Source organism: Rhinolophus ferrumequinum (genome assembly GCF_004115265.2).
Source record: "Rhinolophus ferrumequinum isolate MPI-CBG mRhiFer1 chromosome 15 unlocalized genomic scaffold, mRhiFer1_v1.p scaffold_54_arrow_ctg1_1, whole genome shotgun sequence".
NCBI lineage: Eukaryota > Metazoa > Chordata > Mammalia > Chiroptera > Rhinolophidae > Rhinolophus > Rhinolophus ferrumequinum.
Genome location: NW_022680357.1, coordinates 14,533,490 through 14,553,252, shown reverse-complemented (window position 1 = coordinate 14,553,252; position 19,763 = coordinate 14,533,490). Strand labels below are relative to the sequence as shown.

At 52.4% G+C, this 19,763-nt stretch overlaps 1 protein-coding gene across 1 annotated transcript in view; it reads right to left on the bottom strand.

Moving 5' to 3' along the window:
* The window catches only part of XYLT1 (xylosyltransferase 1), a 287,617-nt gene that overhangs the window by 95,248 nt on the left and 172,606 nt on the right, over positions 1-19,763 (bottom strand). Inside the window, exon 3 of the mRNA XM_033101272.1 lies at positions 18,396-18,903. Within this exon, the coding sequence (XP_032957163.1) occupies positions 18,396-18,903 (508 nt within the window). The remainder of the gene's footprint in view (positions 1-18,395; positions 18,904-19,763) is intronic.

Genomic DNA, 19,763 nt, shown 5'->3' with positions numbered 1-19,763 from the left:
AAGGTCACGTCGCTAGAAAGTGGTAGCAGAGGGTCTGGACTCTGCGGACCAATCCCAGGGCCTCTCAATACTCCTCGTTCACATGAGAGGGATCCTTTGCTCTCCGTCCTCAGAGACGTGCTGAGTCAGGGCAGAAATGATGCATCTGGGACGCTCGGTGGGGAATTATGACAAATGCTTTCATGGCAGTTCCTTTAAAGATTATGTCTCTCTCGGTCACAGGGCTTTCAGGCTGAAAACACGTTCCACTGGTGCCTACATGTGTTTACAGAAAATCTGACGTGTTGCTACATTTGCCCTGTGGGCGTCCTCCAAGTAAAAACTTCTGTCCAAACTCTGTTTCTAGGTGCCACCATCCCTATATTTTAACCATATACATCAGTCTCCATTATGTTATCAGAGACTGTACTGATGGGAGAAGGAGAAAATAAAGTCCTTAAGGGGTAGGGTACATGCTGAGAGGGAACTCGGGGAGTACACTGGTTGATGAGACGGTTTACTTTCTCTTCATCCTGGGAATTCTGGAAGCGAGTCCCCACTTCCCCACTGTGCGGGAAGTGGTCCCCTGTCATCCTGTCAACTGCCATTGGGTTGGAAACACAAAGCCCAGAGGGGACAAGCTGTAAATGAGTGAGGAGGGGACCGACCGCAAAGGAGAGAAGCCACCATCCCTTCAAAAGGAGGCGACATCTCTTCGCAAGTGGGCTGCTACGTGTGGCACTACAGGCTGTGGGCTGCCAGATCTTCCCATTAATTTCAAGGGAAGCTGGAAATCTGGACATTTAAATGAGGAAACCCAATTTTTAATTATTAGCAACTGATTCTGAACATTTAAATACCTAACGTGGGCCTGCCAGCTTGCCAGCTCCAGCCTAAACGGCTATCGGGGAAGCAAAGACCCCGCATCTGGATGGTTCGTGAGCGTGACTGGTGTTACCAACTGAAAAGGAAAATACAAAAGGCGGCTGGATTCGGTTGAGGAGGGAGGGCTGGAAAGCTGGTGTGGGTCTGAGATGCCAGTGGGACAACTGAGTGGTGACGTCTACGATATTAGCTCCGTGGGGGCTGCTCTAACAAAGTCCCACAAACGGGGTGGCATAAGCAACAGAATTATAGTGTCGCCCAGTTGTGGAGGCTGGAAGTTGAGCTCAAGGTGTCGGCAGGGCTGGTTCCTTCTGAGTGAGGGCTGGGAGGGAGAGTGTTCCCGGCCTCTCTCCCAGATTCTAGGGGTTTTCTGGCAATCCTTGGCATTCCTGGGATTGTAGAAGCATCACCTCAATCTCCCCTTTTATGTTCCACAGCATTCAGCATCTGTGTGTGTGTGTGTCTGGGTCCAAATTCCCCCCTTTTATAAGAACACCAGTCATCGTAGATTATGGGCCCCCCCCAATGACCTCCTCTTACCTTGACCACCTGCAAAGACCCTTCTTCCAAGTGAGGTCATGGTCACACGTACGGAGGGTGAGGGCCTCCACATCTTTTTGGGGGAAACGAAGCAACGCCTAATGTCCACCTAGCAAGGGATTGTACGGCTCTGGACCTCTGGGAAGAGGCCTGACTTGAGAATCACCAGGATTTAAGTTACTGTTCAATGTAGAAAAGTAAGATAAAGAACCACCTTCAGGTGAATCTTATTCGGGGATTTAAAAGAGGAAAGGCCCAAGCATGTGTAACAATGTTGTTTGGTAACAAAGCTTAGTAATTCTCAAACGTCAGTGCCCGTCAGTGTCAATAACAGTACTCAATAAACAATATCGACTGCTGTTATTATTATTTGGAGGGGCTCCAGAGTCAGATCGTGTTTTTCAGTAGTTTTCCCCCCATTCTCAGTCCAGAAAGAAGCTCAAAGATACAATAGAGAAATTATTCTTTTTTTTTTTTTTCCAGATGGACTTTTCTCACGCCACTAGTCAGCGTGCCCCGCAACACGCGGTTCCCGCCCTCCCCTCCCCTCAGCTGCCTGGGCACAGCACTGTGTCTTGGTCAGTGATACTGGTGGTATTCCAGGTTTAAGATCGATGCCCTGCGTCCTGACAGGCAGTGAATTACGTCTGCAGGACCTTTCCCACGGCTTCAGGAAGTGCACGTGTAATTAAACAGAGCCGGGTTGGGTTTCAGATTAGCTGTGAAGTGTGCCTGTGGCAAAAGGTCTCTTCCTTCCTGAGAGATGTAGTTGTGTAATTAGAATCCGGAGATAGGAATCGTTACTGCTTATCAGCCTTTTAAAATGATGATCCAATAGTCATTTGGGTCCAGTTCTGTCCCCTGTGAGACCATGGCAGCGTCGAGGCTCTATGGCATCTGTTGGCAAAATTCAGGGGCCCCTCTCGTGTCACTTGGGTGACACTGTGTGTTTAGCCAGGTCTGGACAAGTTAGCTGACAGCCCAGGTAGAAGACAGCAGCAGGCTGGTAAATCTCTGTCCTTAGGTTGAAGTCAGGATTCAAACGCTCCAGGTGGGAGGCCAGCTCCAAACTCCTCTGAAGGTCATTGTTCATCCATTAGTCATTCAACAAACATTTGTGGAGCATCTGTTATGCGCAGGTGTCCTGCCTTCGAGGGACCTCTTTCCAGTAGGTGCAGGTGTAGCTGGGACACAGGCTGGAGGGTTTTATAATGAGCTGAAATCAGAAGATTTCTTCCTCTGGTTCTTCCATCCTTGTTCCTTTTCCATCCCCAAAAGTCAACTGAAACCTCGCAGAAACAAGTTTCAGTCACTCCTTGCTACATGAGAAATTGATCCCCATTATTCCGTTTTGAAGGCAGTGGCAAATCGATGCGATGTGGAAACACACACTGGACATATTAATAGCAAGTAGGAGCTTTACCTTAGAACAGGAGTCGGCAAGCTTCTTCTGTAGAGGGACAGACTACACAGTTCAGGCTTGGGAACCATGCCGTTTCTGCTGCAACTTCGCCACTCTGTTCTTGAGCTTGGGAAGTAGCCATCGTCAAGATACAGACACAGGGGTGTGGCCATGGTTTTACAAAAGCAGGACGGCAGGCCCACGTGGCCCAAGGACTCCTGTCTTAGAGAAATCAGGTGACCCGTCGTTGAGAATCCAGGAGGGGTTTGCACGATGTTGGAGCCCACGAGGGAAACCTTCCAAATCCCCTTTTCTGGCCCATCTGGCCGTGCAGGACCAGACCCCTGCCGCCTCTGTGTCTTCTTGGCCCAGTGCACCCCCCACGCTGACTAAGCTTCAGGCACCCATTCCTCCTGTCTGTGCTGAGTCGTGCCACGTGCTTGGCTGCTTTCAGCCAGCTGCACTGCCGTTTTTCCCATCTCGAAGGCGCGACCTGAACCACACTCCAGTCCAGTTCAGAAACCAGGAAGTTTTTTCCCCTTCCATCAGCTTTTGCAAACCAGCCAAGGAGTTGACATGATCTGATTTGTCCTCACGACGGCAAGGCGGATGCCGTTAGCAGCCCCACTTTCCGGATAAATGGTAAATTCTCTGTTTCAACTGGTGACACCAACACATGCAGGTCACTCAAATGGAGAATCCGGGCATCTCTTCAGTCTTCTCCATTCTTCATCTCTACAGCCAACCAATTGCCTAATTCTGCCGAATGTGCCTCCTGAGATGTTCTCAGATCCAACCTCTCCTCTTTCTTAATTGAACGCACTGTCATTTCTTATCTGGACTATCCCAAAGCATGCTCATTGGACTCTCTGCCTATAGATTTCGACTCCTCTAATCCATCCATCTAGCCATCCGTCTGTCGCCCATCTGTCCATCTAGTCCTCTAATCTTTTCATCCAGTCATCCACATGTCCATCATCCATCCATCCATCCATCTTGGGCATGAACTTTGTGCTGGGGGAGTAAGCAGTAAATAAAAATATAGAACCTACATTCCTGGATAATTTAGTCTAATTAAGAAAAAGAGATGCTACACAAACAACCACATAAACATAAGTACATTACAAACGGGAATAAACGCTGTAAAAGAAAAGGTCCCCTTGAGAAAGCGTAACTGGGTTGAAGCCCAGATCCAAGGAAAGACACGAGTTTGCCAGGACAGAACAGGGGTCTGGACGGGGAGCCCAGGGTGGGGAAAGCCTTCAGCCGAAGGGGCCACAGCGTGTGGGGGGGCCCTGGCACCGTGAGCCATGAGGAAAGGAGGGGCGAGGACAGGACATGAGGCTGGAGAGACAGGCGGATCATATGGAGCCCCGAAGGCCACTGCAAGAAGAGAGCTGCACCCTCTGTGCCACGGGCGGCCTTTGGCAGGTGTTCACAGACAAGCAGCAGTGTTCAAAATACATCTTAAGAAGAACACTCTGGATGCAGAACGGAGAGTCTCTTGGCAGAGGGGTGGGAGGACGTGGCAGAGTAGATGTGGGAAGAGGGGTTAGGGCCGTATTGGCACAATCCACACGAGAGGTATCGGCTACCTGGCTCCGGAGCTGCAGAGGAGACAGAGAGAACTGGGTCCATGAGTGACAATGAGGAGGGAGAACGGAGAGGCCTCAGCGCTGGGTGACCTGTGGACCCGAGAACTGGCTTCTGAAGTCTCTTCAAAAATCAAGCCTGGGCCCGCCTGTCACCTGGGCTCCTCGGAAGGGAATCCTCATCCTGACGATGACGCCAGTGAGAGGACAGATAGTTAACACAGAACGAGCACCTACTCTGTACGTGCCGAACACTTTGTTAAGTGCTCTATGTGCATCATCGCATTTAACAGAACTGACAAGGTAGGTGCCATTGTGAGTCCCATTATACAGACAGGAAAGACGAGGCATGAAGAAGATGAAACAGCACAGCCCAGGCTCCACAGCCATCCCCTGGCAGAACCAGGATTCGACTCCAGAACCCCAGGGATGAGCACGTGACCTCTATGGATCGGGGCGGCACCACTTCTCCAATTCTCCATTTAACAGAATCCTGGCCAACGTGCTATGAGACAGAAAACACCACTGCAGATACCCCCAGAGAAGAAGCTCACCGGATTCCAGATGTAGAAGTGAAGGCTGGAGGCTGAGCTCCACTGACCCGCTGCAGTCTTTCCGGCTCTACGAATGCACCGTTAATCAGCCACTGGGGTCCTCCCCACGGAGCCTTTTAAATTACACTTAAGTTCCTTGCTCGCGGTCCGTGCCCCTTAACAGTGCATTTGCGGTGTTCACAGCAGTAAACAACAGGGGAGGAGGGCGTCCTGGATAACCAGGTTAACTGCCCCTTGAGGTCTAGGCTGAGAAAGCGACGGCGACAGCACCTCTCAATTCTCCGGGTCCTCGGCTGCAATGCTAATGAATGTCTTGAAACAAACACCACCATCGAGCCGGGACCAGGGGCCACTTCTCGTGCCCAGACGGCAGCTTCTTCGTGCCTGGCCTGGCTGTGTGGCTTCGCTAGGGCTCCAGGTCACCTTGTCAGGGGCCTCCCTCCTGGGAGCACTCCGTATGAGCCGGGGGAGCAGAGGCTGCGTCTAGGCTGGGTCCTGTGGGCCACCCGCGGGGGCTTGCTGCGTCCGTGGGCGGCTCTTACCGACTTCCACGTTAGGACACGGGAGACTGTTGAGGACGGTGCAGTGGGGGAAGAGCAGACAAGCATCCCGCCTTCGGGGGTTCTCTTCCCAGCACCACAAAGGGCATAGCAGCCAACTCATTCTGAAGCAGGGGCCAGCAAACCGTGGCCCTTGGGCCAAATCCATAAACGACGTTTTATGAGAGCACGGCCATGCCCATTCGTCTACATACTGTTTGCACATTGAGCTAAGTAGTTAAGACAGAGGCCTTTCCAATGTCCTGCAAAACCTAAGATATTCACCCCCGTCCAGAACCAATGGCCAGGAGAAAGGGCAGAGCTGGAGGGGAAGGGACTGGAGGTTCTCCCACATCAGCGCTTCTCAGGGAAGGCCTGGAGCAGCAGAAGCGTCCGCTAGAAACGTGATTTCTTAGGCCTCGTCCTAGACCTGGGTAAGCACCGCTGGGGCCAGGCCAGGGGGGTCCGTGTTTTTAGGAGCTCAAGTGTGTGAGCGCCCAACCTTGGTCCTGGAAGGGACTTGCTGGGATCTCAGAAGATTAGAAGCTAGAGCCGTGACCGGTCTGAAGCCTGATGAGGGTGCCTGGGAAGAAAGCAGCTCCCTTTAGCAGACTGAAGATGTTCTGGAAGCTTCCAACAACCAGTTCGTGACGAATACAGGACAGAACGTGCTACTGCAAGCGGCGCAGCATTTTTGCAGGAGAGTTTGATGGTATTTATCAAAACTGAAAACAGACAAGCCTTTTGGACCCACCGAATCCACTTCTTAGGATGCACCTGGCAACCCAGTGTCACCTCGGGGTCCTCAAGAGAATCAAGTTCTACGCTTCGATTATAAGCAGCAGATGAGCTTTTCTGCAGTTCATCTGGAATGGTACTGGCTATGCACCATTTTAGGGGGCAGGTGAGAAAGTAGTCACTCAACATAGCAAAAGCCTGGTAACGACCTCAGTGCCCACCAATGGGGAACGGCCAAACTAGGGAGCGGCCAGACTCCAGAGTAATAGTCAGAAGAATCGGACAGGCGATAAAAGACAATGAGGAAATAAACACTACCCTGGAAAAAGACTCACACAGGTCTCTATCTCCTGACAGGGACACAGGTCTCCGACCCAGATACACGTCCAAGTGAAAAAAAAAAAGCAATTTCCAGAACTATGTCTCACTTCCATATAATTTTTGAATTTTCCCATCCCCAAAGCTGATTCTGTATTTTTCCAGTTCCGGAGTTTTACATCAGTTTCTAATAACCTAACCCCCACCTCCATCACAAAACAAACTCTAGTTCTGCATGTGCTGGATTTAAAGACCTAAACGAAAATCAACCGTGCTTGGAGGGGTTACCTTTCAGAGGGGATCACTGGGTTAGATCTTCCCTCTATCTGCAGTGCCTTCTGGTTTTGTGAAATAATGAGAATATGTATTGTCCCGTCTGAATAATTAAACAAATTATGACAAGCATGCTTTCTGCATTATTTGAGCAAGTTTTACAAATTAAAAAAAAAAAAAAACATGAAAAACGGGCTTTCCCTCCCGTTGCTCTGTCTTCTCTCCGTCTTTCCCTTTGGCCGCCGGAAACGTCACAGGGCCCGGCTCCCAGTGAGGCAGGCAGGTCTGTCGCTCTAATCGAGGTGAGCTAGGTATTAATTTGCGCTCGGTGGCTCAGCCTCGATTCTGATTTAGGGCCACATACACCCTCCTCAAAATTCGGAAGAATAAATTAATTTACTAATTTTGCCATTAAGAGTTTATCAAAGCGAGGACCACTGCAACGGTCCCCTAATCAATCACCATTTTCTGTGTTTATCTCCTATTCAATTTTTACCACAGGGTGCTACACACATCAATTTGCCTGATGCACTTCCTACATATGTTTTAAATTACTTTATCATTGTATAAATTTCACAGCCATTAAAAGGCGCTAATACCAGAATGGCTGACATGGTGTTAAAAATTGGATTCAATTCCACGGGGTAATAAATGGTGACCTAAATCCAATCTCTCATGGGTGACTGAAGGATACAATGAAAAATTATTGCTTTGTCACTTTTACAGTAACACAAATATACCGTGGCAACGCGACACCGGCAGGCGGATGGGAGGTACCCACTGCGGGCTATTTTTCACCCCAGACGGCTTTGCAGGCGAGACCTTGAGGGTCTCGGATGGGATCGGCCCCCGCTCCAGAACCCGGCGAATCACCTGACTGCAGGGATCTCTGTGTGACACACAGGTGGCTATTGCTCGCAGAGCAGCTTAGACGCACGGGCTCCCTTTAGCCAAAAGGCAGCTGCGGCTCCACATAGTGAAGACAGTGGTTAAGACGCTGCTGCCAGCAGCAGCCAAAGAGTCTCGGCTCAGAGCCTGGCCCTGCCACGGAGGAAATGGGTGATTTTAGTGTCACTTTCCTGGAATCCAGAGTTGTTACAACACTCAACGATCCAATAGGGCTAAGCTGCGGGCATGTGGCCGCCCCCAGGTAAAGGTTCCACATCCGGATTTCAGAACGGGTTCTTGTCCAGAGACCTCAGCTCCCTGCTCTTTCTGGTTGTTTGTGGGGAAGGAGAGTTATGACCAACTAGAGAAAGGTGTTAACGTTTCTTCTGTCTTTCCCTTGATCGTTGGGGAAACTGGATTATTCGCTCCACACATACCACTGCAGGTTTACTAACATGGGTTTTGAAGTCAGGCAGAACTGGGTTGGGGTCCAAGGCCTGCCACTTGCAAGCTGCCTGACCTCTCCAAGCCTCAGTTTTCCCACCTGCAAAATGGAGTTAGGGAACATACTTTTCTCCAGAACTGTGGAGAAGGCCCAGTGAGCTCATGCATGGAAGGTGCTCCGCTCTGCACCTGGCACTCAGGACGTGCCTCGGACACGCGAGCTCTCTGTGCAGGAGCTGCAGATGTGATGGTGAACACACCCAGACGAGACTTGGCCGCATGGCTAAGTGGGGGCGACAGATAACTCGGGTGAACTCCAGCAGAATGTGATGTGTGCTCCAATGGAGGGTGGGTAAGGTGATTTGGGGGTACACAGTCTGGGCACCTCATGGAGACTTGGGGAGGTGGAGTGTGGGGAAGGAATCACAGACGACTTTCAGAAGGAAGAGACGTTGAGAGGAATTCCGAACCTTCACTGCCACGTAACTGGAGGGAGGAGAGCGAGCAAGCTGCTTTTGTTGGTTTGTGCAAAAAGCAGGGACTGGCCCGCACTTCCACCCACAGGCCGCTAACAGGGCCACGCCTGGGCTGTCTCTTTCTGCAAGAGGTCTCTGTTCGGGGGACCATGGGTGGCTGACTCATAGCCAGCTGCACCCGGAGGAAGGAATGGCTCACAAGCAAGAACGCTGTCCCCTGCGAATCGCCATCCTCTACCTTGTCTCGGGGCAGTTTCTGGGCAAGATACTCACAGAAGCTCAGAAAAGCATCAGAAACTGCCCTGCCGTGAAAGTGGGTCCACCATGCCCACCCTGGAGGCTTCCAGAAACATAATAATCTACTGCTGGTTTGTAACAGGTCAATATTTGCTGGCTGACCAGAGGGAATAATTTATTGTCAAATATGGTGTTTCGTTCGGCAGGCTGGGGAGGCAGGAGAGGCATCGAACAGCCCATTTTACAGGCAGCACGTGAAGCTTAGAGAAAACAAGCACCTTGTGTGAGGGTTTTGCAGACGAGGTAGCGGTGCAGGGGCCCCGATGGTCTTCCAAGGCGAGTCTGGTTCAGAGCCGTCCCCTAACCCTCATTCGCTCAGCGAAATGGAAAGGACAGATGCCTCGGCTCCATTCTCCTTGCTCAAGGCCAAGACACAGGTCACCTAAACCTAGCGCTTTAGGGAATCAAGAGCTGGCTGGGAAGAGGACTGGCTGACTCTCCTGCTCAGGCTCAGAGCTCCCCTGGGGGTCCTGTTAGTTCTCAACCTCCTGCCTCAGGGCCTTTGCACGTGACGCACCCTTGGCCTGGACCATCCCCCCTCCTGCCCTCCCCCTGATCAACTCCTCCCACCTCTCACCTCTCAGCCCAACTAAACTGCGGCCACTATCTGCAGAAGCGCTGGTCACTGTCGTAATTCTGCATTTCTTTTGGATTCATGTGTGTCCCTTCCCACATTGAACAGGCTGCAAGCTTCAGAAGGATGGGGATTCTGTCTGCTTTCCTCCCAAGTGAATCCCCCAAACCTACGGCCTGGCACAGGTAGCAGCTGCTGGATGAGTAACTGTTGAGAGAGTGAATACTGACAGGAGCTGGGGACAAACATTTTCGGTCCCCAGTTGGCCAGCTGGCAGCTGTGCCATGCACAGAGACTTTCTAAACGCTCCATTCCCAGCACTCTGCCTGGCGCACGCAGGCCTCTGCAGAGCTCCGGGAGGGGTGGCCCCTGAAGCTCAAACCATGGTGCTGTCTTCTCACGTCGTGAGCGTAAGGCTGAGGTCTGTGACATCCAAGCAGTGGCTGTTCACAGACGCATACGCTGCCGTAGAGCCCGACATCTGAGGGGCGCATTGGGGCAGAGACAGATAAACAATGGGGGGCGCTCCCTTCATGCACCTTGTGCAACCTGAGAGCGAATGCTGTTGGCTGCATGGCAAACAGACCTGCCCATCCACTCCCACCATCACTGGGGCCACTGCCGCACACCAGGGACTGCTGGCAGCTCGCCCTGCTGCCGCCCTCACCCCTGCTCGTCTGCTGTCAACGCAGCAGCCAGGGGATCCTGTGAAACATGTCCTATCAGACCCCTCCTCAAATCCCTCCAGGGCTCCCCCATCTCACTCAGGTAAACCCCGAATCTCTACTGCTCTGTGAAGCCCCACCTCCGCTCCCGCCACACGGCGTCCTTGCAGGCCCCCGTCATACCCACTCCATCCTGCAGCACCCCCCTTCCTGCCTCAGGTTTCTCCAGAGCGCTAGGATACTTTTTACGTGTCAATTACCTGTCTTCTCCTTCTAGAACCTTAACTCCACGAACATAGGTCTCTTTTGCTCATTGCTGTTGCCCCAGTACCTAAAATAGTGCCTGGCACATAGTAATCTCTCAATAAATACTAGTTGAATGAATGAATGAATGAATGAATGATCTTATGATGTCCAAAGATTAGGAACCGTTCCATCTGGGGGCAGCTCAAATCCTTAGCATATTCTTCCATCTCCGAGCACTTTGTCCCCATCGCTCCCTTTAGGTCATTCAGAGGTGGCCTCTCTGATGTCCTTGCTCTTACCCTTCATCTCTGTGTTGTTTTTCCCTCTGCTCCCCAGGACCAAGCTCCATGAGGTCGGATCTTATCTCCCGTTTATCATAACTCTGTACTTAGCACATGCCTGATGTGGGGACAGTGGCTCCACACGTACCTGCTGAATGAATGAAACGATTAAATATATTTAAGAATGCAAGGGTCGAAGAAGGAAGCTCAAGGTCAGGTTGAGTTGTGGGCATCCCTGAGGCTCTCCTAACGTCTCACTGAGCTGCATGAAAGCAAGAGAATGAAACGTCAGGGGTCCATTCGCTCGCTGGACAACAGATACTCATTGAGCGTTCAGCGTGGTGCCGATGGCAGGAAAAGCCGTGATTCTGCTCCGCCGTATTAAAAAAGGAACTTGCCAACTTGGCACTTGAGTTATTAGTGATCCCAAATTGCCTGTGACATTCCTGGCCACGGAGGCTGGCCTGCCACTGTCCTCAGGTGCTATGTGCAGGGGAGGAGTGGGTGCAGCCATCGGTGGACCCCAGAGCTGGGCCGACCCCCAGGAGAGGCGCCCCTTTCCCCAAAGCCTCCTTCTAGCCTCCAAAAAAGGGAGGCCGATTAGTGAGCTGTCCTCCAAGCCGCTGCCGGCAGGGGCCCACCAATGCGCGCTGCAAACCCACTCCCCACCCCCTCGTCTATACACGGCATTGTGAGCACACGGAAGGAAAAAACAAACAAAACAAAACACCTAACCGTGATCCTCTTGTCTCAAACACACTCCGCTTGGGAATTGCTTATTTGTGCCTGAAGTTTCGGAAAGGGTGTGCCGGGTGACAAACGGGGAGGGCATTCATGCCACTCACTCAGGGGCTGCTGTTTTCATCTTCTGCGCCTAAACCTTTCTGCTTTGCTTTCAGGCATGGCAGTGAGGGAACAAACACACCCTAATGACAAGTTTGAAAGTGAATGGCAGAACTGTAAAGCTGGCAGAACGTTCCTGGAGGAAGGAGAGTGGGTGGAGAAGGAGGTGGGAGGGAGGTGAAAGGGGCATTTATGATATTTCCCATAACTGCATATTTAGCTTTCTAAAAAGCCTTGTGGGTGGCAGCTGGCTTTCTTTATGATTACAGGACTGGGGGGGTGGGGGGGACACACCATCATGCTTTAGAAAGAAAAGGCTAAGTGGAATTGGCCTGTGAAGAACCCCCGCCCACAGAGGGCAGGCGCTAGGGGCCAGATGGCCACAGCCGCCTGGCACGTAGTAGGAGCTCAATAAACGAAGTATCAGGCCTGAGTGGTCTCTGGGCCCCCAAGAAAGCCCTGAGCCCAGAACACCAACGGATGGCCACCCGAGCTGATTCGCTGGCCCGTCACCAGAGCTTCTTCTTCTGACCACAGCCTTTCAGCGGGACCGACCACTGCAAGAACCGCCCCGCGACGGCCTTGCTTCCTTAAAGCTAAATCACATCAGAAGTGCGAATGCTAAACCACAGGGCAGTTCTGTTTTTTAAATGTTTTGAGAAACCTCCGTACTGTTTTCCATAGCGCCGGCACCAGTCTGCATTCCCCCTCACAGTGCACGGGGGGTTCCGATTTCTTGCATGCTCGCCAGCACTTGTCTCGGTTTTTGTTTGTTTTTTTGACATTAGCTTTCCTAATGTGTGCGAGGTGCCGTCTCACTGGGTACACACCCACAAGAACGGACATCGGGATCTCCGAGGGATATCGGCACTCTGGTATTCGCTGCAGCATTGCTCCTAACAGCCCAAATGCCCCTCGACGGATGAAAGGATAACAAAATGGGGCGTATACCCCCAACGGAATGTTACTGCTCAGCCTTAAGGCAGAAGGAAATCCTGTCTTTTGCAACACCCTGGATGAACCTGGAGGACATTACGCTCCGTGAAAAAAAAAACAGACACAGGAGGACACACGCTGCGTGACCCCACTTGTCTGGGGCATGTGACATCGTCCAACTCAGAGGAGCAGAGAATAGAACGGAGGCTGCCAGGGGCGGGGGGGGGGGGCGGAGAGTGGGGTTTGATGGGGATAAAGTGTCAGCTGAGTGAGATGCGTGCATTCCAGAGATCCGCTATGCCTGTGTACGCCACCACTGCACTGGACACTCAAAGAGCAGCTGAGAGAGTAGATCTCACCTTCAGCGTTCTCTCTCTTTTTTAAGGAGGGCGCGGTTCACAGTGGCCCACGTGGGGATTGAACCGGCAACCCTAGTGTGATTAGCACCCGCTCTAACAACTGAGCTAACTGGCTGCCCCTATCTTCAGAGTTCTTACCACAATAAAGAAAATAAAGAATTTAAAAGTAGCATCAAGTAAAAAAAAAAAAGAAAAAAGAAAAACGAAAAAAAAAAAGCGAAACCAAACGCAGTCAGCTTGTGTTAAAACTGCAGTCCCTCCCATGGCTGCAACTGCACTGAACACCCCCTCGGGTCTGACCCCGGCTCCGTCCACAGCCATCACTGCTCCCTCTGCTTCTGCCGCCCGGCCTCCTGGCTCCTTCCGGAACACGCCAGGCCTTCTGCCAGGGCTGTTTCCTCTTCCCCGTGACACTGCCCTCCCTGGCTCCTCAGAGGCCACCTGCGGTCACCTCCCTAAAACGTTCCGCCCCGCCCCCCGTCCTCTCACCCTGCTGTGTGTGTCTCCACAGCTCTTATCACCCCAGGCCGTGGGCTGCAGGTCTGTGGCTTCACTTGTCATCTCACGTCTCTCCTGTTAGGGCCGAAGCTCCGAGAAGGTGGAGCCGTCATACGGCATGCCGCCCAGAGCCTCTGCCCATCTTCTGTCTACGGACACGGAGCCCTGACTTGTGCAGGCAGAGGCCTGTGGCGACAAGGCGTCCTCTGCTTTTGTTACCCGCTGTGTCCCCAAGTCCTAGAACAAGGGGTGGGGGTGAGGGGCAAATGACAGCACCGGCTGCCCATTGTGGTGTGGCCTGTGAGCTGAGTACAGTTTTTACGTTTGTAAATGGTCGGGGGGAAAAAAAAATCAAAAGAGTAACACTTCATGACACATGAAAATTATGCGAAATTCACATTTCTGTGACCATAAATAAAGTTTTACTGGAACACAGCCACGCTGGCCATTTCCTTATGTAGCTGCTTGCATGCAGAGTCGAGTAGTTGTGCAAAGCCTCATATTTACTATCTGGCCCTTTATAGAGCATTTTTGTGGAGCCCTGACCTTGGATACTGAATGGGATCTGCTGATTTTTTTCTAGACTCACCATGGTCAGTCTCCTTCTCCTCTCTAAGAAGCCCCAAAACACACCTTTGGGACCCACGAACCATTACTGAAAACCTCCTCTAGCGGGTGTCGTGCCTTCCTCAGCAGGAGAGGAGCAAACAGTCCAACTGGGTCCTCCGCAAACCTGGCCTTTTGGAAAGCGAGTCAGCCCCACCCGCTTGGCCAAGCCAGGCGTGCACAGGGCAGTTTGGATTCAGCATGCCGCCCCCATTAGCATGGCGCCTTTTAGCTTTTCACAGCTGTTCCCTCATTTTCTCATCGTGATACAGCACCAGCCCTGGCAGAAAGCAATGTCTCTCTGGCCGACAGATGGGGAAACTGAGGCACACGCCCTGGGGCACTTGGAGTGGGTGAGCGGACATTCACATCTCTGTTTCCCTCCATGCCAGGCTGACAGCCACGCTTTCATGCTACTCGTGCTGTGAAGTCACCCAACTGCCCCCAGGGTGTGGAGATGTGCAGGAGACAACCCTTCTGCAGCTGGCAGTGCCATCTGCCTGTCTCTCTCTGCAGTGGGCAGCCGGCCTCCGCCCCATTCACTTCCATCCAGAAGCCCATTTGCCCAGAGCCTCTGGCCTTCTGCAAAGGCTGATGGGTAACGATATGGACAGATGCCTTTCTATCAGAAACCCCCTTTCTGTCCATGCTCACCCTGACACGAGGGCCGGCTTCCCCAGTCACGTGCAAACGCTTACAGCCCCGCGGTCTGTCGGCTGACTCAAAAACCAGCCCTCACTCATCACTCATCCGAGAACGGCTGCCTCGCTCAGCTGCTCAGGCCCCGAGTTCCTGCTAAGGTGGCAGGTGGCCCAGCCCGCCTCTCGGCCGATGGCTTTCTCTGAAACTTCTCAGTTTTCATCTCCCGTTCTTCACCTGGACATTTGGGTGGGTTGCGCTCACAGCTTTACCTGGCACAGCAAAGGCTGAACAAGTGTGGGAGGGGCCAGGGTAGCCACTGCGGCCTATCTTGGGACATTTTAACTCAAGGTGGAAGGAGGTTGCTGACCTATGAGGGCAGTTGGAGGGAGATTCCTGACATCTAGTTACTCCAAATGCAATGAGGCAGAAAAGTTGCATTACCTAGCTCCTGGCACCAGAATGCCTCTTACAGCTCGGACAGTCTTTACTAGGAAAGACATTTATTGGGAAAGCCACCTCTGCCCCTCACTAGGGTAGGTGTGTCCCCTGTGGTCAGGGCTTCTGGGGGAGGTGTAGTCTGGGAAGACTTCCCGGAGGAGGTGACATTTAGGCTGAGCTAGGGAAGCACAGGGCAACAGTGGAGGGGGCTGGGAAGAGCATGAGAGAACGCCCGAGGCACATGGGGCCACATCTGAAGAACAGAGAGAAAAAGGTGCCGCTGGGCAATGAAAGTTGAAAGTCACTGTCCAGGAGGCCGGTCTTCCACGGCTTTCAATGCCCACCCCCCACCCCGGCCATATTACCCCCATCATCATCACTACTGCCAATAGCCAAACAAGTCCGCTTTGCTCTACCCCCCTCTGCTCTAAGCATTTTATATATATGATCTCATTTCAGCCACAGTCCTATGAAAATAGAGGACAGGGATTTGTGTCCACTTTACAGATGAGGAAGCTGAGGCCCTGGGGAGCTAGGGTCCCATAACTGGTGAAGGTAGCACCAGGCTTCGCAATCCAGTGCCTGGAGATCTTTGGATGGAAAACTTCTTTTTCCAGCGCAGGCCACCCTTGGCCTTCCAGCTGCCATGGTTTCATGTCCATGAAACAGTGGGAGGTCCAGCTGGAGTGACTGGAGGCTCTTAGGTGATTCCGGAGTGCAAGGAAGGGACAGGAGGCCCAGGCCATTGTGGGGGGTGAGGGATGGGGCAGAGCTGCCCGGGTGGGATTAGACATAAGCCCCTCTGAGGTCAGCCGGGGGGGCGGGTGCCCAACCACTGCCTCTCCTAACGGCTGTTAGTGGATGGACTGCCTCCTTCCTTTGTGAAAACGTGTCACCATTCCATCGGTTTTCTCCAGGAGGCGGAGAGCGAAACAGACAAGTCACAGAGGCAAGGAACACCTCCACAGGAAGCAAACCATCTCCTGGGGTTCTAGACTCTTCCTGTTCCCTGAGTGGAGCTGGGGCCAGGGGACAGGAGGCATCTGGATGGGAGGAGCAGGAACCCTTTACAAGAGTCAACGTTTAAGATCTGTTTCCTTTCCTCTGAATTTTTCAGACTTCAAGCCGAGAGCAATTGTTTCCTTAATTATATTCAACTTCTGGCATCACGTTGGCTGAAGTTTGGGTGCTGGGGACGCTGAGCTCGGCAAACTGACAAACAGTGCAGATACCTGAGTGTGTGTTCATGTAAATATGCAAATTTACTCACACGTTCAAGTTCCCTCCCCTTCCCGCTTCCGTTTCCTCATTTAGCAGGAAATAAAAGGACCACTGGGCTGGAGCTCAAATCCCTCCTAAGCAGAGGGAAATCCGGGTGTCATGGTTTCCAGAAAGGGAACACAATCTCCGTATGGGGTGTAATTACATCTTAGCTTTCTGCAGAAGAATAGTTTATGGTGTAAATGCTATTAATTGCAAGCCGTTTTGTTCCACGGGACGTTGTTCATTGATAACTACCCAATTAGGGTTATTTTGCAATTAGTCTATTCACAGTAAATTTATTGCAAAAGGGGGAGGCTGTGGTGCCGCAAATTAAAGCAGCACCGGGGCTGGGGGTGCAATGGCTGGTTAACGCCAATCTTATTAACCAGCTCAGAGGTCCCGGGAGGCTGTGCCACCGTGGCGGATGGAACGAAGGCCAACGCATGCCACGAAACCATACTGGAGATGTCTCGGGAGGACCAGGAGGAGCCAGGGAACTCTCACAGCATCCTCCCTCCTCGGCCCTTTAACGCCCTCCCTTCCCCCTGCCACACCCGACGACGGAGAGATACGCTCTCCAGCCGGCAGTGCCAGCCCGAGGCCTGGCGGTCTGAGCTGACGTGAGGCTTCTGGACAACGACGCAGAGACCTGGGTTCCCACCAGCTCTGCCATCCACTAGCCGTGCTCCTCTGGCCAAGCACCGAACCTCTTCGGGCCTCAGTCTCCTCATCAACAAACTGGGTTGATAACAGACCTACCTCTTAGGGATGGTGAGAGGAATCAAGGTGACATGGGGACAAACAGTGTCATACACACCAGCACAGTCGTCCCCCCTTATCAGTGGAGGACACGATCCAAGACCCCCAGTGGATGCCTGAAACTGGATAGTACCGAACCGTGTATAGACTATGCTTTTTCCTACACATACGTACATTCATGTGATAAAGGTAAATTAGGCACAGCAAGAGACTAACAACAAGATCTAGTAATAAAACTGAACGTTTCTAAGATTAGATTGTAATCAAGTTATGTGAATGTGACAGAAGTGAGTAAGGCTGCCCTCAACACAAGCACTGTTATCCGCGACAGTCATCTGAGAACCCTGACAGCCACTAAGTGACAAATGGGTGGGGGCACGGGCCACATGGACACGCTGCACAAAGGGCCCAGTCGCGTCCCAGGTGGGACAGAGTGGGACGGCGGCAGATTTCATCAGGCTACTCTGCACGGCATGCAATTTAAAACTTATGAACCAGTTATTTCTGGAATTTTTCCACTGAGTATTTTCGGACCGCAGCTGACTGAGGACTGAGAGCCCCCAGCTCCCCACCCTGCCGCCCGGCTCTTGATTCTCTGACCTGCCGTCTCAATACTGAGGCAGATGCAGCACCTGTTATGGCCTGATCTCTCTCTCTGCCTCACAGCAAGAGATCTGACTTATCCCTGGTCACAGCACATAGAAGAGTGTCCAGCACAGCGCAGGAAGGAGGGAGGGTGGGAATAAGGAAATGGGGAAGGAAGAAAATAAGGAAGAAGGGAAGCAAGGAAGGAAGGAAAGAACGAAGGAAGGAAGGAAAGGAGAAAGGACAGGGGGAGGGAAGAAGGAAGGAAAGGAGAAGGGAGGAAGGGTGGGAAGGAGGGAGGAAGGAAGGAAAGAAGGAAGGAAGGGAGGATTTTTAGATGAGGGAACACGGGAAAGCTGTTTCTCAGAGGCTCCAAAGTCAACGCACCCAATTAGAACGCTTTCGGATCATATTCAATCACAATACTAGTCACGTCCACTCCTGATATTCCGCTGAGACAGAAAACAAACCCCACGACCATTGCCTCGCCTCCTGCAACGCCCTGCGAACCATGATCTCATTGTATTTCACCCTCTGCCATACAGACAATTGGCTAAAGCTGTAATAAAAGGCAATTTGGTTTTGTAAACCTTTTTTCGCACAAGACTTCAGGATTCAGGGAGCACCAACAAATCGAATCTCGTGTCCTAATTTGGGGTTTGACAAACAGGACGGTCATTTTCAGCAGGTCTGAGAACTGGGGGCAGAAGGGGACTGGGGAGGAGGGAGAACTGGAGAGGAGCTTTCTCTCCGGGCCTGGGGGACTGGCACTTACCTTCCAGGGGACAAAAGCGAGTCACCCTCTCGGGCATCAGCAGCCCCAGCTTGTGGCGGCAATAGGTCTCCCCGATCTGCTGCCGGCAGTGCTTGGACTTGGAGCGGGACAAAGCGGAGATGGCCTCCTTGCCTGAGATGTCGCACTTGGGGGGCTGGTCGTACTTGATCTCAGGGGAGCCGCCCCCGCTTTTCCTGGCGTGAGGCTGTCTGGGGGCTTCCTTCCCCCGGCTACTGTTCACTGGGGCTCTGTCACCAGGTGGCTGCACCTCGTTGGCGCCTTTGCCTGGGGACAGAGCTCCCTGCCCCCTCTCCTGCTCCAGCTTCCTTTTCAAGAGCTCCTTCTGCCTGCTCGGGGGTTTCTTCGCCAGCTCGGGCTGGTGTTTCTGCTTTTGAGTCCTGGGGGCGAAGTTGCTGTTGTCCACAGTCTCGAAATCTTTGGGGACCGAGTTTTCATTGTTACTGTCCGTCCGCACTTTCTCCTTCGGCCGGTGAGAGAAGTAGCCATCCTGGAGAAGACGGGAAGGAAACATGGGAGAGAAACGTTACTGGGCGAGCACGCTACGTAGGTCACCCCACAATATCAGGGCACAGAGGTGTGAGAGCCTGGGCCCCGGTTTCTGGCCCTGCCTTTGCTACGAGCTTAACATCTCTCTGGGACTCGGTTTCCCCACCAGGAAACACGAGATGCTCCAACGAGAAACTCAGGGGCTGCTCAGGAGCCAGGATTAGGCTCCCCGGTGCCCTCCCTTTCAAGTTAAGTTTCCTTGACTGTCTCTGCCACTGGATTACGGACAGTTTGTTCCAGCTTCCTGCTCAATTTCAGCAGAGAGCGAGCGCTGTGATGGTTTATTTAAGGACTGGCAATGCCATAATGAAGTTATAAGGGGAGGAAATGTGGGTAGGATGTTATACACAGCCTACTGCCTTTAGGACATGTCCACAGATCTGTAAGAGAAATCGGACCGGGCCGCTGTCGGCTCTGAAGGAGAGACGTCAATGGGAATGTCAACCTGAAAGAGGAGCCACTGTCCCAAAGCTGGCCCTGGAGGGGACGACATCCGAAACCACGGAGAACGTTAATTGTCCCATAAATCGACCCCCATTGCTAGAGAAACACATGGGCCCTGAGTAGAAATTCTGAGGGGACTCTCCCCTGTCAGTTTTCCTAAATGTGCCGACTAAGGGCTCCCGCGGGAGAGAATGGCGTGGTACCAATGGAGCAGCCAGGGCTGCTGCTGGGGACAGGGTGACACTCAGCGTGGCTCCTCCTCTAGGTGGGCACACGCCCCTGGGGGCCAAATCTCACCTGCCCCTTGTTTTGTAAATAAAGTTTTATTGAAACATGACTACGCCCGTTCTTTTAGGT